The sequence below is a fragment of the Daphnia magna genome, linkage group LG8, assembly GCF_020631705.1.
Source record: "Daphnia magna isolate NIES linkage group LG8, ASM2063170v1.1, whole genome shotgun sequence".
Taxonomy (NCBI): Eukaryota; Metazoa; Arthropoda; class Branchiopoda; order Diplostraca; family Daphniidae; genus Daphnia; species Daphnia magna.
The window spans coordinates 2,285,520-2,309,274 of NC_059189.1; the positions used below are offsets into that span (position 1 = coordinate 2,285,520).

The 23,755-nt window shown below is 40.7% G+C and overlaps 1 protein-coding gene across 8 annotated transcripts; it reads right to left on the reverse strand.

Moving 5' to 3' along the window:
• Positions 1-348: 348 nt before the first annotated feature.
• LOC116928572 (hemicentin-1) lies at positions 349-23,753 on the reverse strand. Of its 8 annotated transcripts, none has more exons than XM_045178512.1 (14): positions 23,485-23,749; positions 16,090-16,277; positions 6,977-7,095; positions 6,677-6,793; positions 6,094-6,160; positions 5,186-5,524; positions 4,756-5,055; positions 4,312-4,608; positions 3,451-3,869; positions 2,884-3,016; positions 2,426-2,542; positions 1,983-2,016; positions 1,485-1,617; positions 349-1,095 (listed from the first exon to the last, which is right to left on the reverse strand). In XM_045178512.1, the coding sequence occupies exons 2-14, from the start codon at positions 16,187-16,189 to the stop codon at positions 814-816; spliced, it is 2,457 nt and encodes an 818-aa protein (XP_045034447.1). In that variant the 5' UTR covers positions 16,190-16,277; positions 23,485-23,749; the 3' UTR covers positions 349-813. The 8 variants fall into 8 exon arrangements, with proteins under 8 accessions (XP_045034447.1, XP_045034449.1, XP_045034445.1 ...); XM_045178514.1 differs by having other exon boundaries at positions 881-1,095; positions 1,265-1,617; positions 3,685-3,869; positions 23,485-23,753; XM_045178510.1 differs by having other exon boundaries at positions 881-1,095; positions 1,265-1,617; positions 23,485-23,752.
• Between the last annotated feature and the right edge of the window lie 2 nt (positions 23,754-23,755).

Consider the following 23,755-nt stretch of genomic DNA (forward strand, 5'->3'; position numbering starts at 1 on the left):
TGGGGCTTTGTTATCTTACTAGTGAACGTACGTAGGAGATGGGGATGTATGAAGAATCGTACCTGATGGCACGTTGAATAGAAGCTCCGCCGCCTCTTCCATCACGAAGAAATGACGTGTTAAAGGACGGGATGGGAAGGCGTTCCATCATTTCGAAGAGAGTCGACGGACTTAGACGATGTTTACCGCTACAAACCAGCATGGAACCAATGGCATGGTTTCCACGTTGTCAACTTGCAATTGTTGGCATTGAATAGTGAAAGCTGTTTGTGCCGCTTTCTAATTCTCGAAATTGCCAATACGCCCCTTTCAGTACAGACAAAGGGAAGTAAAGAGGCAAATGCCTTCTATTTTTAAAAAAGGTGTTTATTTTTCTTTCATTCTGAACATCATGGGATATTTTTAAGGGGGAAAAAAAGGAAAATCACGAGAACGACAAACACTTTGTACAATACACGAGACAAGGTTTTGGGAGACGGGGATCACGCACATTTATCCACTAGAATACCGTATAATACCAACAAATACTTATCGTTTTAATTCAACTGAAAAACAAACAAAAAAACATGCTCTTGAGAAAGAAAAGGAAGGTTTTAATGCGGGTTTATCATTTACATAGACACGATTTCCTCACCATTTTCGGATGTGGCGTTTTATATCATCGTGTCCTTCTATTGTTATTTTGGTCTTTTAGAATAATTCAAACATTTAAAATAATAAAATTGGGAGCGGGGAAGGTTACGAATACAAAAAACAAATGGGATAATTTTTGTACAGATATATAAACACACAGGCATGGGCATGACTTGTCACTTAAACATCGACTTTAGAATGAGATCGATCTAGAGATGTGTCTAATGTATCGATGGTCTGATCCAGTGACCGGTCAGAAAAATTGGTTCGGTTCAATTGGCTCCATTGCTGTTGCGGCGACGAAGATGTACACGTCGAAGAAGACGACGAAGACGTAGGTAAATTATGCAAATGTCTGTGGTGGTTCTTCACCTTCATCGAGCCGTTATTGCTGGTTTTTGGCAATTGCAGATCCGCGTAAAGCAGACCGCGGGAATCCGACACCGCCGTTCCCAATGCTTTCTGTAAAATTGAAATTAAAATTAAATTAGCTATTGATTTGATTACAATCAATTTTAATTCACCAATCAGTGGGATTTTTATTAGTAAGAAAAAAGTAGATTTGCATAAATAGAGTTTTTTGCTTTCGCAGTGCGTTCAGCATCTGATGGAATATGTTATGGGTAGCTACCTCCATTGAGCGCCGATAACGGGTTAGTGGTTATGGTAGTAGTAGTAGTAGAAGGAAGAGAAGTAGTAGAAGTAGCAGTCGAAGTGACGGGACCGTTTATGAAGATGTTAGTTTTGTATTGGCCGCCACCAGGTGGTTCTGGCGTAGTGTTATTCAGCTTCTTACTCGACGCACTGACATTGCTCGAGTTGGAAGAGGAAGAAGACGTCGTTTTACTCACATGGCACTTTGTTTGGCCGACGCTGCTCCGCTGAGTTCCTCCTCGATTAATGCTCGTTTGGCTGGTGGCGCTGTTGTTGCCGCTACTGCTACACTGACTGCTACTATGTACACTTTCCACATCACTCTTCATACTACACGGAAGAAGAAAAAAGATTAAAAACAAAAAATAAAGCGGCGTCAGTAAAGAATGGGAAAACAAGTGAATCTAAAACTAGAAAAAAAAAACTAAGCAAGAAAACAAGAAAAGGTTGCATCCTTTTTTTTGTTTTCTTATTCCAAGAGGTCATACGAAAGGGCGTGGTATCGACATAAAGAAAACAACTCTAGCATCCCCATGTTCTTCTTCCTCCCCTCGGAAAATGGTTTACTTTTATTTTATTTTTTCTGTTTCCCTTTCTTTATTTTTGTTACAGTTAACTCGTACAATTTATGACATGTAGCTTTCTACGTAATGGAAGCAAAAAGCGAGTGATGAGAGAAATGAGGATGTATATACCTTTCCAGATCGGTCGACTTGGAGCCGCCCTTACCTTGAACGAGAATACACAAAAAAAAAAGATAGATAGAAAAAATATTCAAAATAGATGGAGGAGTAACTTAAAAAAAAAAAAATACATAGTATAATCAAACAAGAAGTAGTAAGTGACTATACTGCGTAAAAAAGTAGAAGTAAGTATATACTAAAATAAACGTAAAGTAAAAAGCAAAGTAATTCAAAAATGGGGTTGCGTTTGTTAAGTGCATTTTGAAAGCATGGAACGCTAGAGTTGTTTACGTGAATTCGTCATCAAAGAGACACGAATGAGAAGAGAGTAAGACACACACACACACACAAATTGTTTGCATAGTGAGCTAGAAAAAGAAAAATACGCGTTGAAATAAATTAAGTGCATGCTACGTTTGTTTGTTGTAATGAAAAGAGAAAAATGATAGACTCACGGTCGAAACAACATCTCTCGGATCGGTAGGCGTAGAGCAGGCAGAGCGTGACGACGATGATGAGGAAGAGACAGGCGATCACCACGGCGATTACCGTTGCCATGGAAACAGGTTCTACTTTGACAAGGCAGAGAAAAAAAAGAAAAAGAAAGCAAGTTAGCTATTTTGATGTGTTCCATTTACAAACGTAACATCGAAACATAAAAATCCAATCCCAGCTGGAAAAAGTCGACTCCCAATAGAACATCAAACACGGGCCAGTTGCTATAGAATTACAATACGGCACACACACACACACACCCTACATAGTTCTCTGTTCCACCCCTCGTTTGATATGCCACTGATACACGACAATTTACAGGGTGCGACGTGCCGGAACGGAACGCGCCTGTTGGATGTTCATTTCAGAAGAAGAAAAACGAAAAGCAAAAGATGATGATGACAAGCGTGCTGCATACCTTTGACGGTCAAAGTGACGTAGAACGTATCCGAGCCTTTGTCGTTCTCCACGGTCAAATAGTAGTGACGGGCGTCGTTCATTTCGACGCGCTGGATACGTAAGCGCGTCTCGTAGCATTCGTCTCGCTTCCCCTGTACCAACAAAACAGAAAGAAAAAAGCCAAACATTCACATATCTTTTCTTGTTATTATCATCCCTCGCCCAGCGACCAAGAGATCCAATGACAAAAGCCTGCAACAGTACAAAGAAAACGACGACCAAGAGACAGTTGACACACGCACGAAAAAAAGAAGTTTACGTAAAACCGATGAGGACGACTGTAAGGAAAGAAAGAAAAAAAAAGAGAGGATGTTATTCAAGAGGAGACACACGTGTCAGCTGTCTGTCCCCTCTTGTGATGCTGTCGTAAGCTGATCGCTTCGATCAGCATAAAATTATTGGGGAAAGTAGTGGGGGAGGGGAGGAGATCGGGGACGTTTCGTGGAAGCAGCAAACGCATTTTCATAATAATAAAAGTAGCAGCTTATAAGTTGATAACTAGCAGGGACGAGCGTATTATATGTACCGGATAAGTGAATACGGCCTGAGGCGGACGTGCAATCAAAGCCTGAGCAGTAGGTACAACTTCTAAACTACGTGGATGGTGCGTGGTGGTTGTGCTTTCGATAGTGTCGTAAGCGGAATTGGTGCTGCTGCTCGATTCAGTGTCGCTAGCGCTGCCAATCACGTCTTGGTCATCTTCGTCGTCAGCCACGAGTTCTACAACGGCAGGAGGGGTAGGTAGAATAGCGGGCGAGACCTTGTGTAGAGCTTCGGCAACAAAGCGTCCACTTCCGCTGCCAGCTTCCATTTGGAAGGCGGCCCAACGCCAAGAGACTCGGATGGGACGCGGATCAGCGCAAAACACAGCCCGGATGACGGCATCGTCCCCGCGTTCAACTGAAATGAATCGCGACGATACTTCGCTCAAAACTTGCGGCGGACCTGTAGGATTGGAATTTTTGTTTTAAAGAAAAATTAATATGCAAATGAATTTGAAATGAGATGGAAATTATTATTTTTTTCCATTTTAAGAAATTCACAATTAAAAAAATGGTTTGATATACATAAAAAAAAAAGCGAACCAGGTAGACAGGCCATGAATTGGAAGGCCTCTAGGCAACAACATCAAGAGGTCAATGATAAACCCTTGCGTCATATATTTTATTTTTTATGCCCAACGTTAGGAAACGATTCGAGTCACTAAGGTTAAAAGGTCCGTTTCACGATTTTATTTTTCAACAATGAAAAACAAAATGTATGATATGCCCTAGCCTTTTCTCTATTTAGTAAGTCCATTTTCAGAGTTTGAGTTTTCAAAAAGAAAAAATAATAAAAAAAAAAAAAATAATAAAATAAAAACTAATTTCGTTTCCATTTTCCTTACCTACAACTCGCAGAGTAATGGCTTCACTCTGGACCATCCGCTCCAGGCCGTTGATGGTACTGGTGGCGATGCAAATGTATTCGCCCTGGTGTTCGTACGTCACGTTGGTGATGTGCAAGTAACGATCTTCCGACCGGATGACGATGTCCTCTTCGCCGTCCTTGGGCCTACGATGAAGCCACTGATAGCGTGGAAGCGGATTGCCTTCCGCCTGGCACTCGAGTCGCGTCGACTCGTATAGCGTGACCGTCAATTGTTGGCTAACAGCAGGGCCGACATTAACAATCATCGGCGAGTCTGTGAAAAACACAGTCGGTTCTCATCAGTTCAAAAAAGAATGCCGGAATAGTTTCTTTCACGATTTGTTTGTTCAAATGCGGAGGGTAGTTCAATATTATCCATAACAAAAGAAAGTCGTTTGGTTCTAGTTGGGTGCCGACTTACATTTAATGTCGATAGGAATCGTGATGAGATTCGAAGTTCCAATCGTGTTCTTCGCTTCGCACGAGTAAGTGGCCGAATCTTTGCGCGTGACGGGCGAGAATTCCAGGGTCTCCTGGAAACTGTAAATGTCACCCATGCTGACAACAGGAGCCCTGTTCGTCATCGATGGATTGCCGCCAACGCGGCGCCAGATGACCGTGGCAGGTGGGTTGGCATCCGCCCGGCATCGCAATGAAACTGAGTCAATGTTCTCTTCCAGGTCGACCGTCGGAGTCCCAACAAGCGTCACTTCCGGCGCATCTAGTTTATTATTAATTTTTTTTTTTTGAATTTTAATTTGAATAATGAAAATGAATGATAAACGTTTGTGCACGGATTTAGAGAAAAGACATTCGCCTAGTGAAGATAGAAAAACGGATGTTGGACTTACAATGAATGTCGAGCGTGACGGATGACTCCCGGCTTTTGGTCGGATAGGCCTCGTGCAGGGCGACGCACCTCAGTAATTTCGAGTGATCCGTCTTGGTGAAGGTGTAGGTCAGCGTCGAGACGGCCATCCACGTTTTGACCTTGCCAATGTCGGTCGTGTTGGTCTGGTTGTAGTGGCCGACGAGTTCACGCTGATCGAGGAACCACTTGACGTTGGCGGCCGGATTGCCGCCGCGACTCAAACATCGAACTGTGGCCTCAGCGCCCGCAGACAAGGTCAAGTTGCCTCCATCGGCGATCGGGCTCAATTCCACTTCCAGTTGCGGAGGGCTCGGGGGAACTGCATTTCAAAAACAAAAACACAAATTTAATTGCTGATTAAGTGGAACGCACATTTTCAACACACAACATTTGCTTTTTTCGAGTTTCCTTTGCTGTACATTTTCGTTTGTAATTAGAAGAAAATGTAGAGCGACACCTCCAGATTTTTTGTTTTCTTTTTCACAGCGAGAACTCGGAAAATAACCGAGACGAATGAACTTGTGAAACACTTACACACAAAGACGCAAGGGGGGGGAAAGAACGAAAATGTCTTGGCGCAGTTCAAGGTGAGAAATAAAGAAAAGAGTCGGAAAATAAAATAAGAAAAACACACGATGGATACGGCAGGTTCCGTCAGTGGGAAATGCAAGAGAATTTTTCCGTGTTTTTCTCATTTTCGTTTGGTCTGCACGTTATTTTCCTGTTCAATTTCCTTCTTTTTTTTTTCCCCCCCTTCAGTTTCTTTATCCTCTTCATCCTTTTTTTTTTTTGTTTTGTTTACTACTTATACTAATACTACCACACCACCACACTATACTACGTACAGCAACTGCAAGTAACTGCAGTAACTCTCTCAACTCATCATACCTCGAACGACGAGCCGGGCCGGGTCGGAGGTCAAGGCGTCCTGCGCATCGAATGACGATGCGGTTACCTGCGCGTTCATCCGAAAAGAGAGAGAAAAAAAAAAAAAGGGAAACATTTTAAAATAAAATAAAGGGAAAACCACAACGATTTTAATAATAGCATAGAACAACATGGCGCGGATATGAGGGCCAAAGAAATTTGGAAGTATAGAAACATGAGATTAAAAACACACAACACAAACACGTTTGGGGGTACAAGGGTTAAAATTCTCTATCCCACGTTTTTTTTATTTTGGAGGGTTTGCTTATTTTTTTTCTTTTAAAGAATAAAAATAGATCGTTGAATTGAAACGGGAATTATTGAACCAAACAATATTCCATTGCCTTTAATAGAGAATGCACTCGGCAGAACATCAACTATGTGCGAGTTGCGCAATGAAAATGCTGTGTGCAGCTCACATGAAATGCTTCAAATACTTTGGATGTAATACCCACTCAACAGCAACAACAAAGACACGCACAAAATTCTAAATGGAATGGGAGAAAAAATAATTCCAAGGGAAAAAAAAAAAAGGTGGAAATACCTGACATTCCCATTCACCGGCATCCAGATCGGCTCGGGCGGCGGATATCCGTAGGCTGCAATCACCCAAATCGGGCGAACTAACCCATTCGTATTTCCCGGGGTAAATTCCGACGGGCTATTCGAAAGAAAAAAAAAACAAAACAAAAAATTCCCCAAAACGGACGAAAAAGATTAAAAGACATTCCACGGCAGCCATAGAGAGAAACACGCGTGAATAACAAAACGAAATAGCAAAAAAAAACAAAAACAAAAAATGTGAAAAATCCAAAATAAAAAGGTTAAACCTTAAAGACTTTACCTTGCCATCTTTCTGCCAGACGCATTGGCCCTTCTTGTTGAAAACTCTGCAAGGCATGATCACGATCTCTCCGGGATTGGCTTCGGCGTACTGCGGTTCGCGGTCGAATTGCTGCATCCCTACACGTGCGTGACGTGTCCGTCATTATAAAAATAGTTTCGGTCGTCAGATTCGTCGTCGTGTGCGTACAAACGGCAGCGTTTCATGAATAGATAAAAAGATAAGAAAACAATGATTTAATAAGTTGCCTTTCTTTCTCTCATTTTTGTTTTTTCAAGTCAGGATTCATTTCTTTTCTCTTCTCTCTTTCGAGGAGCAAAAACATCAGAAGCTCCCCCCCTCCAATCCTCCCAAAACAAAATTGTACGCATCGTTGAATTCCTTTTATTTTTTTTGAAATTTACATTATCCCCGGATTAATATTCAAATGTTGAGAGATCACGTCACACCGCTGAACATGCTACAGATTCATCTCTCCTCCACCCCTCATTTTGAACGAATAAAAAAAAAAAAAAGAGGATGCGGAGAGATGAGTACAACCGGAAACGTTCCGGTCGTGTTGCAAAAGATGGATAGTTAAAAAAAAAAAAAAAAACGGAAGCGCCCATTCCTTTGTGCGCACTCCCTCGTGAGTACCAAACAGTTGAGAGATGACGGCCCCACACGCACAAACAAGTCAAATAGCAGAGTCAACATCCGTATCAGCTCGCATACGCATAGACTAGATTTTGGTTCCCCCCCCCACCCTCTTCCAAAAAAACATACATTATTCATCCTGTTCGTATAACATCAAATGTATTTAAAAGAGAAAAAAAAAAAAGATATACGCCCTCATATCCGGAATATGAGATCACGCATCGGTTCTTTCTAGTCCCATCTTTCCACACATTGATGATGATGATGATGATGGTCTCTAGCCTGGAAATATTCCTTGCACATCTCTCCGATATATAATGACATGATTATATTCGGCGCGGTGAGTCTGCACTCTTTTAGACTCTCTTTTAAATGTCCATTTCGTTTGTTATTCTTTTTATTACACTGATGATTCTCGTTTTTCTTTTTTCCAGTAAACCCTTTCATTGTGTTATTCGTACAGACTTTGAAACATCGAAAAGAACATCCACCTTGGCTAGAGGCTATTAAAAGAGCCACCATGAATTTACCACCACGGTTTAGGACTACCTTATACTTCTAATGGCGGTGTGGGGGGGAGCCCTGATTGATAATCATGTCTATACGGAGTTACGTACTATATAACATCAGAGCACCGTTGATTAACCGCTCTTTAAAAAAAAAGGAGGAAAAATTGAGAGGAGGTCCAACTGAAAAAAACAACTTCTTCTTCTTCTAAAAGATAATTACCGCGTCTGTGTGTGTCTGCTTCGTGGGTGGGTTTTTCGTTTTCCCTATCCGAGGCACGAGTCCCTTCCTTCTTTCGTTGTTCCCTTCTCAACATCTCAATAGAGAGTGTATATTAACTACTATATATATATATACTCTGCTGTCTTCAAGATGGAATTATTATGAAACTCTTTTTTTTTTTTTTTGTCTTTTCTTCTCTTTTTTGTGGTGGTAATGCGTAGACGCTTCGAAAACTTAAAAAAACAAAACAAAAAAAAAAACCAACCGCGTGCGCCTTTTTTTTTCTTTCTTTTTCGGGATGCTGCATGCAGAGAGAAATTCAAATAAGTAACCTCTCCCAGAAAAAAACAAAAAAACAAAAAAACTTTACTATACGAACGTGTAGTACCCGAGCAACTATACCATCATCATCAAAAGGAGAAAAAGACGGGAGGGGGCCACCCAGCACGATTTTTTAAACACGACCTTGGATTCTTTTGATTTGAAGGTAATGCTACTTAGAGGTAAGAGAGCCAAGAGTGGTACAGCGCGGCAAGAGAGTACAGGGCAAAAAGGGATCTCAGAAAAAGGGGAAAATTATTCACGGCCGCAGTTTCAATCCTTTTCTTCTTTATCCTTGTGAACTCTAGCGGCTGCGCTCTCCATTATGAACCCCCCCCCCCACATAGACAGACAAGAGCATTACTTTGATAGAAGGAGGAAAAAAAGAAACGAACTTTCTTCACTTGAGAAATATTTCAGAAAATTCTTTCACGCTTCAAACTTTTCGTCCGCATTAAAAGGCGGGTGTTTTTTTTTTCTTTCTATTCCGTCTAGTGGAAAGAATAAGTAAAGGATGCGCTCGTTCAAAATTCCCAAATGAAGATGGACTAAAACGGAATTCATCAAGGAGAGAAGGTTGTGGCGTAAGAGATTGTTATCCTCCGCCCAGCGTCAATGTAATGGAAATCATTGTCATTCCTCGGCTGTCAAACGAATACAACAATAGGCCACGCGTGTGTGTAGGGAATAAAGAGAAAGGGGCCTGTCAATCCATCCGAGTGTGTCTACATAACCAAACGGACTGTAATACGAAAAAAAAATCGAGAGAAATCCCGTCGTCGCGCCGCCGCCGTCGCTCGGCGGGGGCGTTGGCTCTGTATCGGCGCATTCAAATTTCCATACAAATTTTTCTTCAGACAGAGCGTACGTATACATAATATCATGTGCCCCCTATCGCAGTCCCTCCAATAGATGATTCTCGATACTCAAGGGCGTTCTTCCCTTCTCTACGGAACGTGCGCCAATGCTTGAACGCAACACCTTTTCATTCTTCATCGTCGTCGCCCCGTCCATCGTTATATATATGCTAATCTAACAAGGAGAGGAGGGGGGGAGAGTCCCGTGGTTGCAGGGGTGTAAAAATATATATATATCTAAAGCTTCAAGTCCACATGTCAATATTATCACTACTACGATTATGTTCCAGGACTCCCTTTGGTTTTTTTTCTCCCCCCCCCCCCTAAAAAATAAAAAAATAAAATTCTTTGGGTGAAGAACCACAGCAAAAAAAAAAAAGAAAGCGAGAAATGTTGGTTGACGTCATTTTCTTTTTTTGTCATCTTTAATACCTAGCCACACAAAAAAGTTGCTGGGGGATCTAGGGACTCTTGTGTCATAACACGTCAATACGTTGAATATACATAGAACTATAGGGGAGGAAAAAAAGCCCTTTCTTAAATAAAAACACTAAAGTATTATTTAAAAAATACAAAGAAAAATACATTGGATGGGCGAGGACACTTATCGGGGGGGTCTTCAATTGTCGACCGTTTGACGACTGTGGGCGTTAGGACAACAACGACAAAAAAGTAAATAAAACTTTTCAATGTATCGTGTTCTCTTGGACTAGTAGATCTAGTAGTTATCCTATTGTGTTTCTGCTTTTTTTTTTTTTTTTTTTTTAGCATGTAGTCCAATCGTCTAGAAAGAGGATTATCGTCTAGCCGTCAAAATAACAGGTTCTCCCCTTTTATTATTTTGGTGTGTTTGTTATATAAAGTGTATAACAAGGGCTCGTCATCTTTCAAGAAGAAAGCAGATCAAAGTCAACTGAGCTGGTGCTGTCTTAACGCATTGGAACTCTTTTGACAGGTCAAATGTTCAGTCGTGCGTGTAAAGAGAGAGAGAGTCAACAAAACAAAATATCGTGGTCGACTTGATAGGGGAAAATGGACAGAGTCACTTCCTCTGTCAAATGCAACTTAAGCGACATAGATAAAGTGAACCAATCAAACAACCCGGATAGTAGAAACACAATACGTCCTTTCCCTTATTTTTTTTTTCATGTCCTCTTTTTTTATTATTATTTTAAAATGCGATTTGAAATTTAAACCTTGGCGTTGGCTATTGTGTGTCTAAAGGTATAACAATCGTGGCCGAATAAGAGCAATAAAGAAGCTAGATAAAAACGTATTCACGCAAGGGGGGAAAGGCAAACAAAACACTCGAAATGAAGAAGTTTGTTTCTTCTCTTTGTGTGTGTGTTACCTGCTTGGCACTAAATGAGCCTTAGGCACCGGGAGCAACCCACGGAGTGCTCATTAACGTATTTTTTTCACAAAGAAAGGGGGAAAAAAAAATATCTGTTCGTACTACGGTATCATTCGTGTACATCTGTGGCAGTTACAAACAAACAAAAAAAATGGACTGGCAAATAAATTACTACACCGGGTGGTATACGCTAACACAACCTGCTGCGCGTACACAGTTGCGTCCCTTTGATTTATTCCATTTTTTTGTTTTAGCTTTTTAATTGCCGACTTTAATGACAAATATTTTTTTAGGTTTGTACCTTGGGTCATCGAGGTGTGGACGCAAATGGCGGCAAAGAAGAACACTACCGCGGCGAATCGTAATTCCATTCTGCAGGAAACGCGATTATCGCACAAGTTGAAGGAAGCAATTTTTCCCGCTCAGTTCAAAAAAACTAATGATTTTCAACAGCAAAAATCTCGAGTTTTCTTCTTCTTCTTCTGATGAAACCGGAAAGTAAGGAAAAACATAAACTGCTTCACTTGACAAGAGAACACCTGCGAACTACGGGAAAAAAAATAGCGGGGCAATGGTTCGGAAAAAAGAAAACGGTAACTTTTATGAATGCGATTTGCTACACGTCCGCTACGTTCGACGTTGGGAAAGCAACTGATTGAAACATCGTAGAGACAGGGGGAAAAGCACGAGGCCGAAGAAATATTTTTTTTTTTTTTTTGGCCGGGGCGCGAGCAACAGCGCAGGAGGTCGGGTGGGAGGGAGAGATGTTTCACCCAACTTCTAGGCGCAGTGTGTAACAGCCCCGGAGAACATGTGGTGGGAAAAGAGGAGGAGGGCGTCACCTATTCTTTCAGCCAGGAAGGGATGAGGAGGAAAGAAAAAGAAGAAGAAACCGTTCCCGCCCATCAGGTATATTTTTTCTCTCTTTCTCATTCTGCGTGTGTTCCAGAGTCTATAGCGCCGCAATATTCCCATACACCTCCGAGAAAAAATAATTTTTTTTTTGTTAAATGGAATTTTTATAAGAAAAGTCGACGAGAGACACAATAAAGAAGAGTTTCCTTAAACAACAACAACAAAAAAATAAGCAAATATGAACACATTCCCCGTTCGGTGCCAACAAACCATTCACATGGGTTCTATTCTGCGCTATACATGGCGCCTCGTGCTGTCGTCCTTTTTTTTTTCCTTTCTTCCGAGAAGTGATTCTCTTTAAATGAATTAGTCGGCGTCGGTCAATAAACGTATTGTGTAGGAAAAGAATTCTCCATTCTTCCTTTTGTCCCCCCCAAACCATACCCGTTTCAATTGTACAACAAGTTTGCCGAATAGAATAGGAGATCTATTGATGCCAACATCACGCTAGAATCGAATCACGACCAAGCTCTTCCACCACCACCCAAGTCAAAGAAACAACCAGTCGAAATAAAGAAAAAAAAAAAAATGTTTTTAACGTACCGGAAAAAAAAAACCACCAGCGCCGACGTCGTCGTTTCAATTCATCAAGTCACGATGGCAGATCTGCGTAAAACCAAAAAAAAAAAAAGAAAGAATTAATCAGACAATCCATCAATTGTTGTTGTGGTAACCATCGATCGGTCTAATGAATAGCTCGTGTTATGATACAAACACGCACTGACTGCTAACGAACCCAAAAATTGCGCACGAGAATAAATGCGTAAAAGGGCAACTCTGTTAATCGAATCAAAGCGAGAGAAATGCGACATTGTAGGCAAGAATAATAATAAAATAGTTATAATTCTCAGGCAAAAAGAAGAGTTCCCTACTGTCTATAGCGATACGCGTAGTATGGAAGAAACGCCATTGCCTTACGTATAGACGTTTGGGGTGGTCCCCGCCGGGTGAGCTTTTGATATATCTTTTGGGTTATTAATCGTGGGAGATCTTTCTTGTGTACAGACTAAATGGCCTGTGGCAGTGCGGCTGTGGAGCTGGGAGGTCATTATTACATTATATACGAGGTGGATTGATTCACGCTCCGATGTTTTAATAGCTCGTAAACTAAACAAAGAAAAACATCCCCCCCCCACCCAAAAAAAAAAAACTATTTCTTTTCAATGTTGTTCAGTCGGACGGCCTAGACGGCCCGACATTGGACGAGAACGCGTCTCTTAATGCCACTCAAGAAATCGTGCAGAGTTCGGTCCTTTCTTTTTTTTTTTTTAAGAAAACGGTCACTGGTTTTCTCCTTCTTCTTTGATCTGTGTGTGTGTGGCTCATCACGACATGGACGACAAAACAGCGATGGAAAAAAAAAATGTCGTTATGATTATTATTTCCCCCCCAGTGGGCTGAGTGCAACTCTTCAATTGTTTCCCGAGCGGTGATTCTCTCTTTTTAGTTATCATAACGAGAGAGAGACGCAATGCTAACAACAAAGTTGCCTTTTGGGATAAAAGAAAGCTGACGCTAACATGCTAATGCACGTTTCTACCCCCCCCCCTTCTACCTACGTCCTTTTTTTTCTTGTTGTCCCTGCGCAGTCTGAAAAAAAAAAGAGACGTGACTTTGTGTCTCTTCTTCCGCTTTCTTGACTCTTCGAGAGATCTCTAGTAGGAGATAATATTTCGACGAGCATAGCCCGCGACTGAAAAATAAAAAAAAATGGGAAATAATAAACAGATTTTTAAGAAAAGAAGAGCCGAGCAATGGACCGCATAAATATAAGGAGCTTAACTCTCGTCAAGTGAGGAGGTGGACACAAGGGCGGCTGTGCATTCCCTCTCATTTAAACCCAAATTGTAAAAAAAAAAAAGGAAGAAGCTTCAAGTGTAGCGAAGGGGAGGGAATGTGTCGTCCGTCTCACTAAAAAGGAATTTTACCGATGACTCTTTACCAGAATATTTTTAATTTTTTTTTTTTTTACTCTACGAGGAAGGCATGTTCGAGTAGGGGCGTCGGCTTGTATGCGGTTTTTTCTCTCTTCAGATTCCCTAGCGCCTTTCGGTTATGTGAAAGTAACAGCCAACCCAGAAGCACTTACGATTTCTTGTTTGGGGAAAAAATAAATGCGATCGCGCCCTCCCCCCCTTGTGTTTCAGACGAAAAAAGCTTCGAAATGTCGACCGCAGCTGCTAAAATCATGTCAATGATAAACTAAAACGGGAAAGAAAAGGCTCGACAGTTTCTCTCTCTTTTGACAAGATTTTTCTTCCTCGGGTTTGGCTGAATTATGGAAAAATATTCCAGACTTGCACACGCCTGCTGCAAGAAAACGGTTTCGTTCTCGTTTTCTGATGTGACGGAACAGCGGATGCCTTTCGGCTATCTGATGATTCTTACATGCCCATATCCCACCGAAGGGAAAAGTGAAAAGCGGCGGCATATATTTATAACTGTTTATTAAGATGGAATGGAACGAGGGGGGCCCCCAACCAAAGCGCCTAGCCCAGAAGCTACATGTGCATACGTGTCTGTTTCTCTTGACGGTTTTTCGAACAATTCAGACTTCTTTTTTTTTTCTTTTTTAAAGCAGCTGTTTGTTGCAAGCGATGGGCATTTCTCTATCGCGCGGTGGGTCTCTTTCACTTTTTTTTTTGGCTTGTGGTGTCTGTGACGAAATCGAACTTTTGTGTTTTGTCTCCTTTCATTTCCCTTTTGATGGAATCTATTGGCCGGAATAAAGAAAAGAGAAAAGATTCCTAAACACAAAAGGCGTAATAATAAAATAATAATATGAAAAAAACGAAATTCTTCCACCTCTCATTCCTCAAAAGAAGAAAAAAAAAAAATCTTTCCTTCTTGTTCGAACATACGTTTTCCCATGTTATAATCGATTGTCCGGTTCTGTACGGTCCGGCCTTTCTTATGTGTACACGTTACAATGGATAAGGAAAAGAGAGAAAAAAAAAAAGGGGCACCACCAACGTTGGTGGAGGGTCCAGCAGCTTCTTATCGTTTACCTTCAGCAAAAAAATAAAATAAAATAAAAATAAAATAGGTGGTGGTCATGAAGAAGGGCCACACCAAACTCCACACACCGCCCTCCCCCCAACTGGTCTAAAGAAGAAAAAGACTTTGGAAAAACCTCCCCTGAAGAACGCTGTTGAGTTGTCTATATATCGCTCATGAGATTATTATTGTCTACATAGTACACAAGAGAAGAAGCGTGTGTGTGCGTACCCCCCAGAAGAAATAGAGCCAGGTAGTGGAATAGGGCGGCCCACACAGCTGATGATCTTTCCTTGCTTGTTTCTCGGCCAAGAGAGAAACCCACTGACAGATATGTTCATTAAAGGTACGAACCTTTTTGACTTGTCGAAATGTGGCCACACAGCGGGATTTCTATTCCGTAGATAATGTCGGAAAAAAATAGAGGAACGCATTCAGGGAGGTCAGAAAGAAGGAAACTAGAAATGTGTGTGGAGGGGGGAAGATTCAAGAGGGGCAACGGAGGAAGAAAAAGAAAAAAAATGATGAAATAACTTTGTTGATGTCTTCGTGGGAGCTCTCGACGTGCGCCTACCGCGACTCTTGAGGACTTTATCTTCCTGATTCCGGAAAAAAAAATTTTCCCCGCATCCCTTTTTTTTCTCTCTTAAAAGAAACATCTTTGAGGACATTTCTTCTTTTGTCGTCAGGTTACCCAACACAAAAGTGTACGTACATCTTCAAAAATCTTTATCCTTTCCTACCCCCATTGGATAGGGAAAATAATAATAATAATAATATTTTTGCTTTTTAGTGGACAGTGAAGAAGAAGAATAAAAAAAGATATGTACATTTTCAACAACTTGAAAATAAAAATACTTTGGCCGTCATCATTCGGGTTTTTTTTTTTTTTCGAGGTAACACGGGGGTAGGAGACATTGACAAAAGAAGAAAAAAAAAAGGCTGTAACACACATTTCTAGAGATGTGACAACTGTTGGATATTCATACAAACTGACACGTCGTGTTACCCCACGCAATCCGCCTCTATAGAAAGATGCGTTCTAATAATAGTTGCTCGCACACGTATAAAAGATTATCTTCCCCCGCCAAATGAATAGAAACGGTGAATGTTATAGATGTTAGACACGGAAAATGTCGGTATCATCTCCCTCCACCCCAATGTTTTTTAAACTACCGCCCAGTCGGTAGTATTCATAACAATACTCACACACACACACACACACACACACAGAAAAAAAAAAAGTATGACATTCTATTTAGTTGTACGCTCGATCATGCGCAACGCAAGTTGGTCAGACTTACCTTTTTCTTTTAGCCTTGTACATGTCAGTGCACATGTTATTGTGTCGGGGCGGTGGTGGTGGTTGTGTCCAACTATTGAAGGGGGGTCCTTTCTTGCCATGCATTTCTATCGCATTTTCTGTTTGATGATCGAGTGGAGATCGATGTGAATAGATTGTTTCTCCGCGCGCCCTCCACTTCATCTCCTCCTAGTAGAAAACAGAAAGAATCTATTATGTTTAGGCCTACGTACAAAAACACAAAAAAAAAAGAAAGAAAAGATGACGGGCATCAATGAGATGGCCGACCAAAACAACACACAAAAGTTGGGCGGATTTCTCTGTGATGTGTACCTGTGCTTTGCAGGGGACCCCCAACAATTCGACTTAAGTCGGACTTGGAGGATTCCTGACAGTAAGACGTCAATGTTATTGGCCTCATTACTAGGCATATTTTGGGAGAGGGGGGCTATTTGAAAAAAGAAAGAAAGAAAGAAGCTAGAAAAAACTGGGCATTTAGATCTTGTGAAAGAATGGAGAAGGTGTAGGAAAAGAAGGGATTTAAAGAAACAAGACAAGACCACAGCCATATATCCCTCTCTTTATGTTAATTAAACAGTTCCTTACAACCCTGTCTGCGTATATCCCCCTTCGACGCAACTGTTTGGGCTCTCTATTATGAATAAAAGATTATCTAAGCTCGGTGATTGTGGGGTTGGCTGTTTAAAAACGAGAGAAATATACAAAGGAATGATACAACTAAAATATAAATATTCGACTGTTATTTATACATTTCTCCTTTTTTTTCTCAAACAATTCTACGTCCGAACGATGACTATGAATTTCCACGAAAGAAAAGTTTGTCTTTTCGGCTATACGACACAGCACATTCATCGATAATAACGATTTTCCTTACATTGCTGTGTCCTTTTCTTTTTGCCTGTTGGCGACGTGACGCGTGAAATATGCAAAACGGCACGTTGTTTGCATTGAACGGCTGTCTTTTCTCCTTCCAATAATAATAAACTTCAGCGACATTTTATTTTTTGAACGTAAGAAAACGGCGAAAAAAAGGCCCTATCTCATATCCTAGTAGAAAAACGCGCATTGTGTTAAATTTATCAATGTCAACAAAAAAATGAAATGAAAACATCGAAAGGCGTACGTGTAGTATCGGGTACGTATATTTACCCATTGTTTTTGGTAAACTAAACATTTTTTTTCTTTCTAGGCGACGGGGAAAAATTCCTTGTGGTGTATCTGTCCGAAAAAAGAAAGACAAGAGAGAGAAATGCTCAAAACAAAAGACGCTGAGAAAAACAAAAAAAGGGACCCCCGACGATCACGTCCTGAACGCAAAGGCCATTTTTCAGTCTGCCAGTCGTTCGTATACGCAAATGGCGTGAAAAATGCCCCTCTTTTCTTTTGCCTTTTAAAAAGATTGTTGTTTTTTCTTTTCTGATTGGGTGGGATGCTCTTTGTCCAATTTGAGTAATGCGGTCAAAACACCGACTCGATTTCTTTCCCCCCCCCTTTTTTTTGTTAGAGAAAACAAACGGAAATTAGATGGAGCCTAAAAAATGCCCCAATATTCTGCCGTGCTACACTTAAAACTACCCCAACGTGTTGTTGCTTTGTGGTTTCTAATTTAAAAAAAACGGAACAAAAACCTTTCCGTAAAAAAAAAATAAAAATGTGTTATCAACCGGCTACAATGAGAGAAGCGCTCTCAACACATTCGGTTGTGTGTACCTGTAAACTTCCTCCCCCCACCGTCTGTACTAACGTCTTCATTTTGTGGAGGGTGGCTGCTGTTGGTAGGCTAAAAGCCAGTTCAGGTAAAGACTATACACGGCCGGGGAAAAAGGCCGGCGCGCGTTTAACTTATCAGTAAAGACTTTTGCTTCTTAGAGGTCGACTTGACAAGGGCCGACAATGAAGAAATGACTCTTTTTCCTGACTTGGTTTTTTTTTTTTCGTTATCTTTCTCTCTCTCTCCCCCTCAAACAAACATTTCTCAGGAGTAGCAAACAGCTTTTAAGGTTGGAAAAAAAAAAAAAAATGCCTTTTTTTTTTCTTCTTCTTCAAACTGCTTGTTCCCCCCACACACACACACAGAGATAAGAAGCTCTCGCTTTGTTAACTCAACCCGTGGCTCTTTAGTTCTATTCTCTTTATCTGCCAATGATATTTCCCCATAGCTCTATCTTCTTGTGTCTATAATAACCCACGCTATGTAGACCTTCTAACAAACAGAGACGTTTGATGTGTCTTTTAAAAAATAAGAAAAGCCTTCACGAGTGTGTGTAGAGTTGTGCAGTATCTACGACAAGCATCAAAAAGGTAAAAAAAAAAAAAGAACTGATGAAACATAAACAATGGGTCGCTACTCGCCGACTTCCTCTCTTCGTGGTTTACTTTGATAGTGTCGGCCCGTCAACTCCAATCCCAACAGAAAACAAAACAATAGGATTTAAAAAGAAACCCTGTGCTGACGGGCATCTAAACACACGACTAGAGTAGACTATTAAAAAAAAGCGAACAACAAACAACAATAATAAAAAAACAAGTTGGAAATATAGTTTTTTGAGAGTGGCATTTGATACGTGTAAAAGCTTTGTGAACAATAGATAAATGCGTGTTCCTCTTTCGTTTTGCTTTAGATATTTATATCCATAAACAAAAAAATGGGCAAGAAAAAGAACGAAAGGGAGGGGGGTCTTTTTTAAGATTTTTATTCCCAGTTTCAGAAATAAAAATAATAACAAAAAAAAAAAAATCCCTTTCTTTTCCGTTTTTATTTCCCACATGGCTGTGTGTGTGTGTGTGTGTCTATATGGATTGATATATAAAGCCTACGGCGTGATAAATCACCTATTCATGCGGACAGGATACACGTACATAAAAGAAGAAGAAAACAAAATGTATACAGGAAAGGGAAAGAAGAAAAAAATAGGGTCTCCTCTTTATATTATTACATTCAGCTGTGGATATGCCAGATGTAATTACACTATGGCGAACACGGTCCATGTTAGTCGTCCGTATAATATGGGACGAGTACAAGCCGTTTGAATTGTCGTATAAAATGCCTATAAAGGATGGAGGAGAGAGAGAGAAAACCCAAAAACCTTATAGGGAAATCGTTTCTTTTTTTTTCAGTGCTATATTGGTCGGACGAACCACTGTGAATTGTGGTGGAATTGGCAATATGGAGAATGAACACGCCACTCTCATTTCCTTTTAGACGCAATACGATTTTTATTCTCCCCCTTCTTCTTCTTCTTCTGCGCAAGGGTGGGTCTCATCATTCCAGCCAATAATCCAATCTCGTGTTCTTCTTTTGCTCCCCCCCCCCTCCCCAATTTCGCCTTAACTTTCTGTCGGGAACAGCGAAAGAAGAGGGAGAAAACGAATATATTTACTGTATAAATCAGTCGTAAAGTAGTCCAGCGCAAGGAGGGTAGAGACAGATATTTAAAGAGACCGTGAACGTTGCTGCGTAGCGATTGGCTGGATTTGAGGTTCAATCAAATGAAATGAAGCGAGGCTAAGCGATGATAGCGAATCGCAAACGAGGGAGAGGGGGGATGCTGTAAGCGTTGATTGTCAGTTGTCCCGGAGCCGCTTTTTTATTTTTTTTGAATAAAGATGATGAGGGGGTTAAGCAACAACAAAAAAATTGAACAAGAAAAAATGTCTGGCGGATATTTAGTGTGTACAGTAGTTAAGCTAGACAGGATATATCTGCGGGCTCAATGAACACACTGTGCTCCCGTCTAAATGGATTGAACCGTGATGATTAGAGTTAGGGTAGCCCTCTATCTCTTTGTGCTATAGGATATTTAGGGCGTCTCCTTTGCTCTATCTCCTTTCAAAGCAAAAAAAAAAAGAAAAAGATTGGCATCAAAAAAGTTGTTCGGCGCTTTATTATAGGTTTTGAGTTGTACACAGTTCGTATCTCGTATTTCTCCCCCCTTACCGATCTGTTTAGATGTTTAGAAAGAGAGAGAAAAAAAGAGGTTTTGCCCGTGTACAGCAGCCCGATGATATAACCACTTATATCTAATTTGTTCCAGATCGGGTGATACCGGAGCGCGTGTGTTACACATACGGTTCACAATCGAAAAGAGTAGAGGGGGAGACATCCAAAAAAGGGATCAAAAGCGAAAGCTCAAAGCTAAATCACAAAACACAATAATAAAAAAAAAAGTTTTTTGGCTGAAGCAACACATGTTCCACACACATAAGAGTCGAAATGGGGTTACAGGGTGTTTCTTCGTGTGAACGCCTTTTACCAAACTAACTTTTTCTTCTTCTTTTAAACGAAAGAGAAAACCAATGTGCTCAGCCCCTTTTAAAAGAAATCCCCTTTTCCTACACACCTGTTCGATTTTCACGGAATTACTTTTTTTAAATAGTTATCATCTTTAAAAAAAAAAAAAAAAGGGAAAAAGGCATCGCCTTAAAAAAGAATTTCGTTTTTCTCTTTTTACTGCATAACAATTTCAGAATTATTGGTATCATGGATTTGCCTACACCTTTTATCCGACCACATGTAATAACAATATCACAACCCCAAAGCTATTGTTGTTGAAAGCGCACGGGAAATGTTTTCGACATTTCCTTGACGTTCCCTTTTTTTTTTTGGGAAAAAAGAAAACGTTTCTTCAGTTTTGATGGAACGCCCGAGTCTTTAAAAAAAAAAAAAAAAACATCCGACAAAAAGAAAAAGCTGTGCATCAAAGAATAACAACAGAGCACACGACGAGTTGTTGTTCTTTCTCGTTGTGTGTGAAGCGTGACTCCATGATATCGTGAGCTCTTGAAAATGACCTCAGCTGAAAGATCCAGCGACACAACAAAAAGTGAAACAACACGACGACCAATGGAGACAAGAAAAGACGCGGGCAGCGGAAAAAAAGAAGATTTTATTTTTTGAATAATTTCACTATGCGTCTCCTCCATTAAAAAAGAAGTAACAGACCCAGAAAAATGAGCCGGGCGTTGATTTATCTACGTGAGCTTTTCAGAGAGAGAGAGGGGGGGTTTCCATCATCCCAAAGAGGCTTGCTCGTGAAAGCTATATAGCTCCTTTTATTTTTGCTCTTAAGACCCGCACAGGTCTCATCACAAGTTCCATTAAGAAACCCCCTGGAAAAAAAAAAAAAAAAAGCTAGAAAACTATGTGTTGGCGGTTAAAAGTGCCTAGTTTATATCTACCACGTAGTTGCGGGGAATATAAATGAATGTACGATGGATGTAGATGGATGGACCCAAAGAGGGGGGGGGGGGGGGGAGGCCATCTGGCCCTATATACACCACAATGTTGGGCTTATTATTTTCGTAGCTGCTGTCGCTGTTCCGTCACCCAACGCAGTTCCGGGTGTTTTTCCCTTTCTGGATATATGGATCCATCTCACAAATATGAAAATGATCATAAAAGCGGGCAAGAAGGAAAAAAAAGGTGACTAAGAGGGTCTCTCTCTCTCTCTTGCTTAAGTTCTACCCACTCTATTCTATCGCTATCCATACGTGTGTGTGTGTGTGCTAAGTTTGTCGGGAAAAGGATTTTATCCCAGTCGTGCTAAAAGCTTTGATCTGAGAGTTCTAAAAGAAGGGCGTGCGTGCTGAATTACCAAGCAACGGGGATTACTTTCGAACGAGGATGCGACATTTTCTGTTTTCGGATTTGAAAAAAAAATAAAATAAAAAAAATCTTTTTAAGTGGGGGGGCTGTAAGATTGAAGACAATTTCAAATTTTTTCTGGTCGTTTTTATTTCAAAAAGGAGCTTTTGACTCTTTTTGGTGCTGATAGCCAAAGCGAAATGGAAAGAAAAGAAGACCGATGTGCTGCAGGGTTTTTGGATGGAAAGGAGGGGGGGAGTTGGAAAACTTTTTCGAGCTTTGGGATTAAGTGGCCAAATGCTCAGTCACACGGAACTGGCACGAATTCATCGTCTTTTCACATTTTCCTATTTCTTTTTCCCAACCAAAAATATAAAGCTGTGCCACAAACCCTGGACGCAGTCCCCTTCCGAAAAACACCCCTAACCCACGACAAGTTCACTTAACTTAATAATATACAGCACACATACTTCATTTACATACAGATGTAGTAGTGGGTGGATGGAGGGGGAGAGACGACGCTCTTACACATACAGCTCAAAAAGGGATGCTGAAGTTTCAGTTTTCCAGCAGCAGCCGGCCGGTAGCTCTATATCCAACACACGCCATCATCATCGAAATTGAATCCATATCTGCGCATGGGCTGTATATGCAACAGAAATGGTCGGAGAAATCAAGATACGCATCACGGAGTGCTCGCTCGTCAGGAAAGAGATTATAATATTCAATAAATCCTATTCTTCTATAACACGGACGAAAAAACCTTTAGACAATTTCTGAGTGACGAGGCTTTGAGGATTGATTAACTTGAGCTATTGACTTACTGATGGACGTCAAAGGTTTCCGATTTCCGTCTCATCTTCTAAGGCCCCCCACAGTTACGGATAAAAAGAGAACCAATAATCGCCTTGGAAATAAAAAAAATTGTGAGAGAAAAATCAGCGGTTAATTCTTTTTTTTTTTTCGACGACCAATAATCGGATAACAAGATTATGAAATTTATGTCGACTGCAGTTACCGCTGAGACGATAAATCAGTGAAAAAAGCAATTAACAGATCGGGGGTCTAAATGGATCAGATGACTCTGCAGGAGAAAATGGCGCCAAGAGCGTAAGACAACAAAAGACTAACGCACGAACAGAGCGTCATGCAGCACAACTGTGCAAACAAATGATAAACCAAGTGCAATACGTGTAGGATACAATCAGAGGCAAATATTTGAAAATGGCCGGTGGAGATATACGCGTTCATCTTGGCTACCCTCATTTCTGACTCACATTCAAGCAAATAAGTAAATAGCCGACAGCTTGGTACATACACAAAAGAGAAGTAATAATAATATACGACGCACGCAACAGCCAAGTGACTGGACGACACTATGGCAACATATGGTTAGATTAAAAGAGACGTGGAAATTCTGTTTGCTTTACGGCCTCGTGGACACCTACAACCCTCATCTGGACATTATTTCATTGCTTCACAAATCACATTTTATATACGTCTTTAAATCGAGAATTAATGACATCTAGTAAGTCATCTGATGTATGGAATACAGCGTGAAAAAAATGACATGTAACAAACACGTTTTCCATCATCCCGAATAGGAAGAGGGGAAAAAAACGTTCGAGAGTCGGCAACAAATCAACGAAAAGGCAAGTAGAAAAAAAAAATGGCTGACGTGGTTCGACAAAAGAATCAAAAAGGGAAAAAATAGCTATGGCGTCATTAGCAATAACACGAGGAGGTTTTCCAGAGATGGTCATTTAGTTTACAACAAAAAACTGCACGTACCTGACGATAATTATGGGCCACGACGTGCTGAAGGAAATGGACGAAATCTCACATGTCTGGGAGCACTTGAACTAAAAACAAGTCATCACAAGTGACCATCCTTTTTTCGTGTTCTAGAACTTTTAGTTCACTACTTATGCAGTTTGTGTATCGTTTCATCAACGGTCGGTGAACACGGATGTCTTAAATATATTTGTATACACGAGTTTGTGGCGTGTCTGTTCGACACTATCAAAAGAAAGAACCTGCCGAACCCCTGGGTCAAGACGTG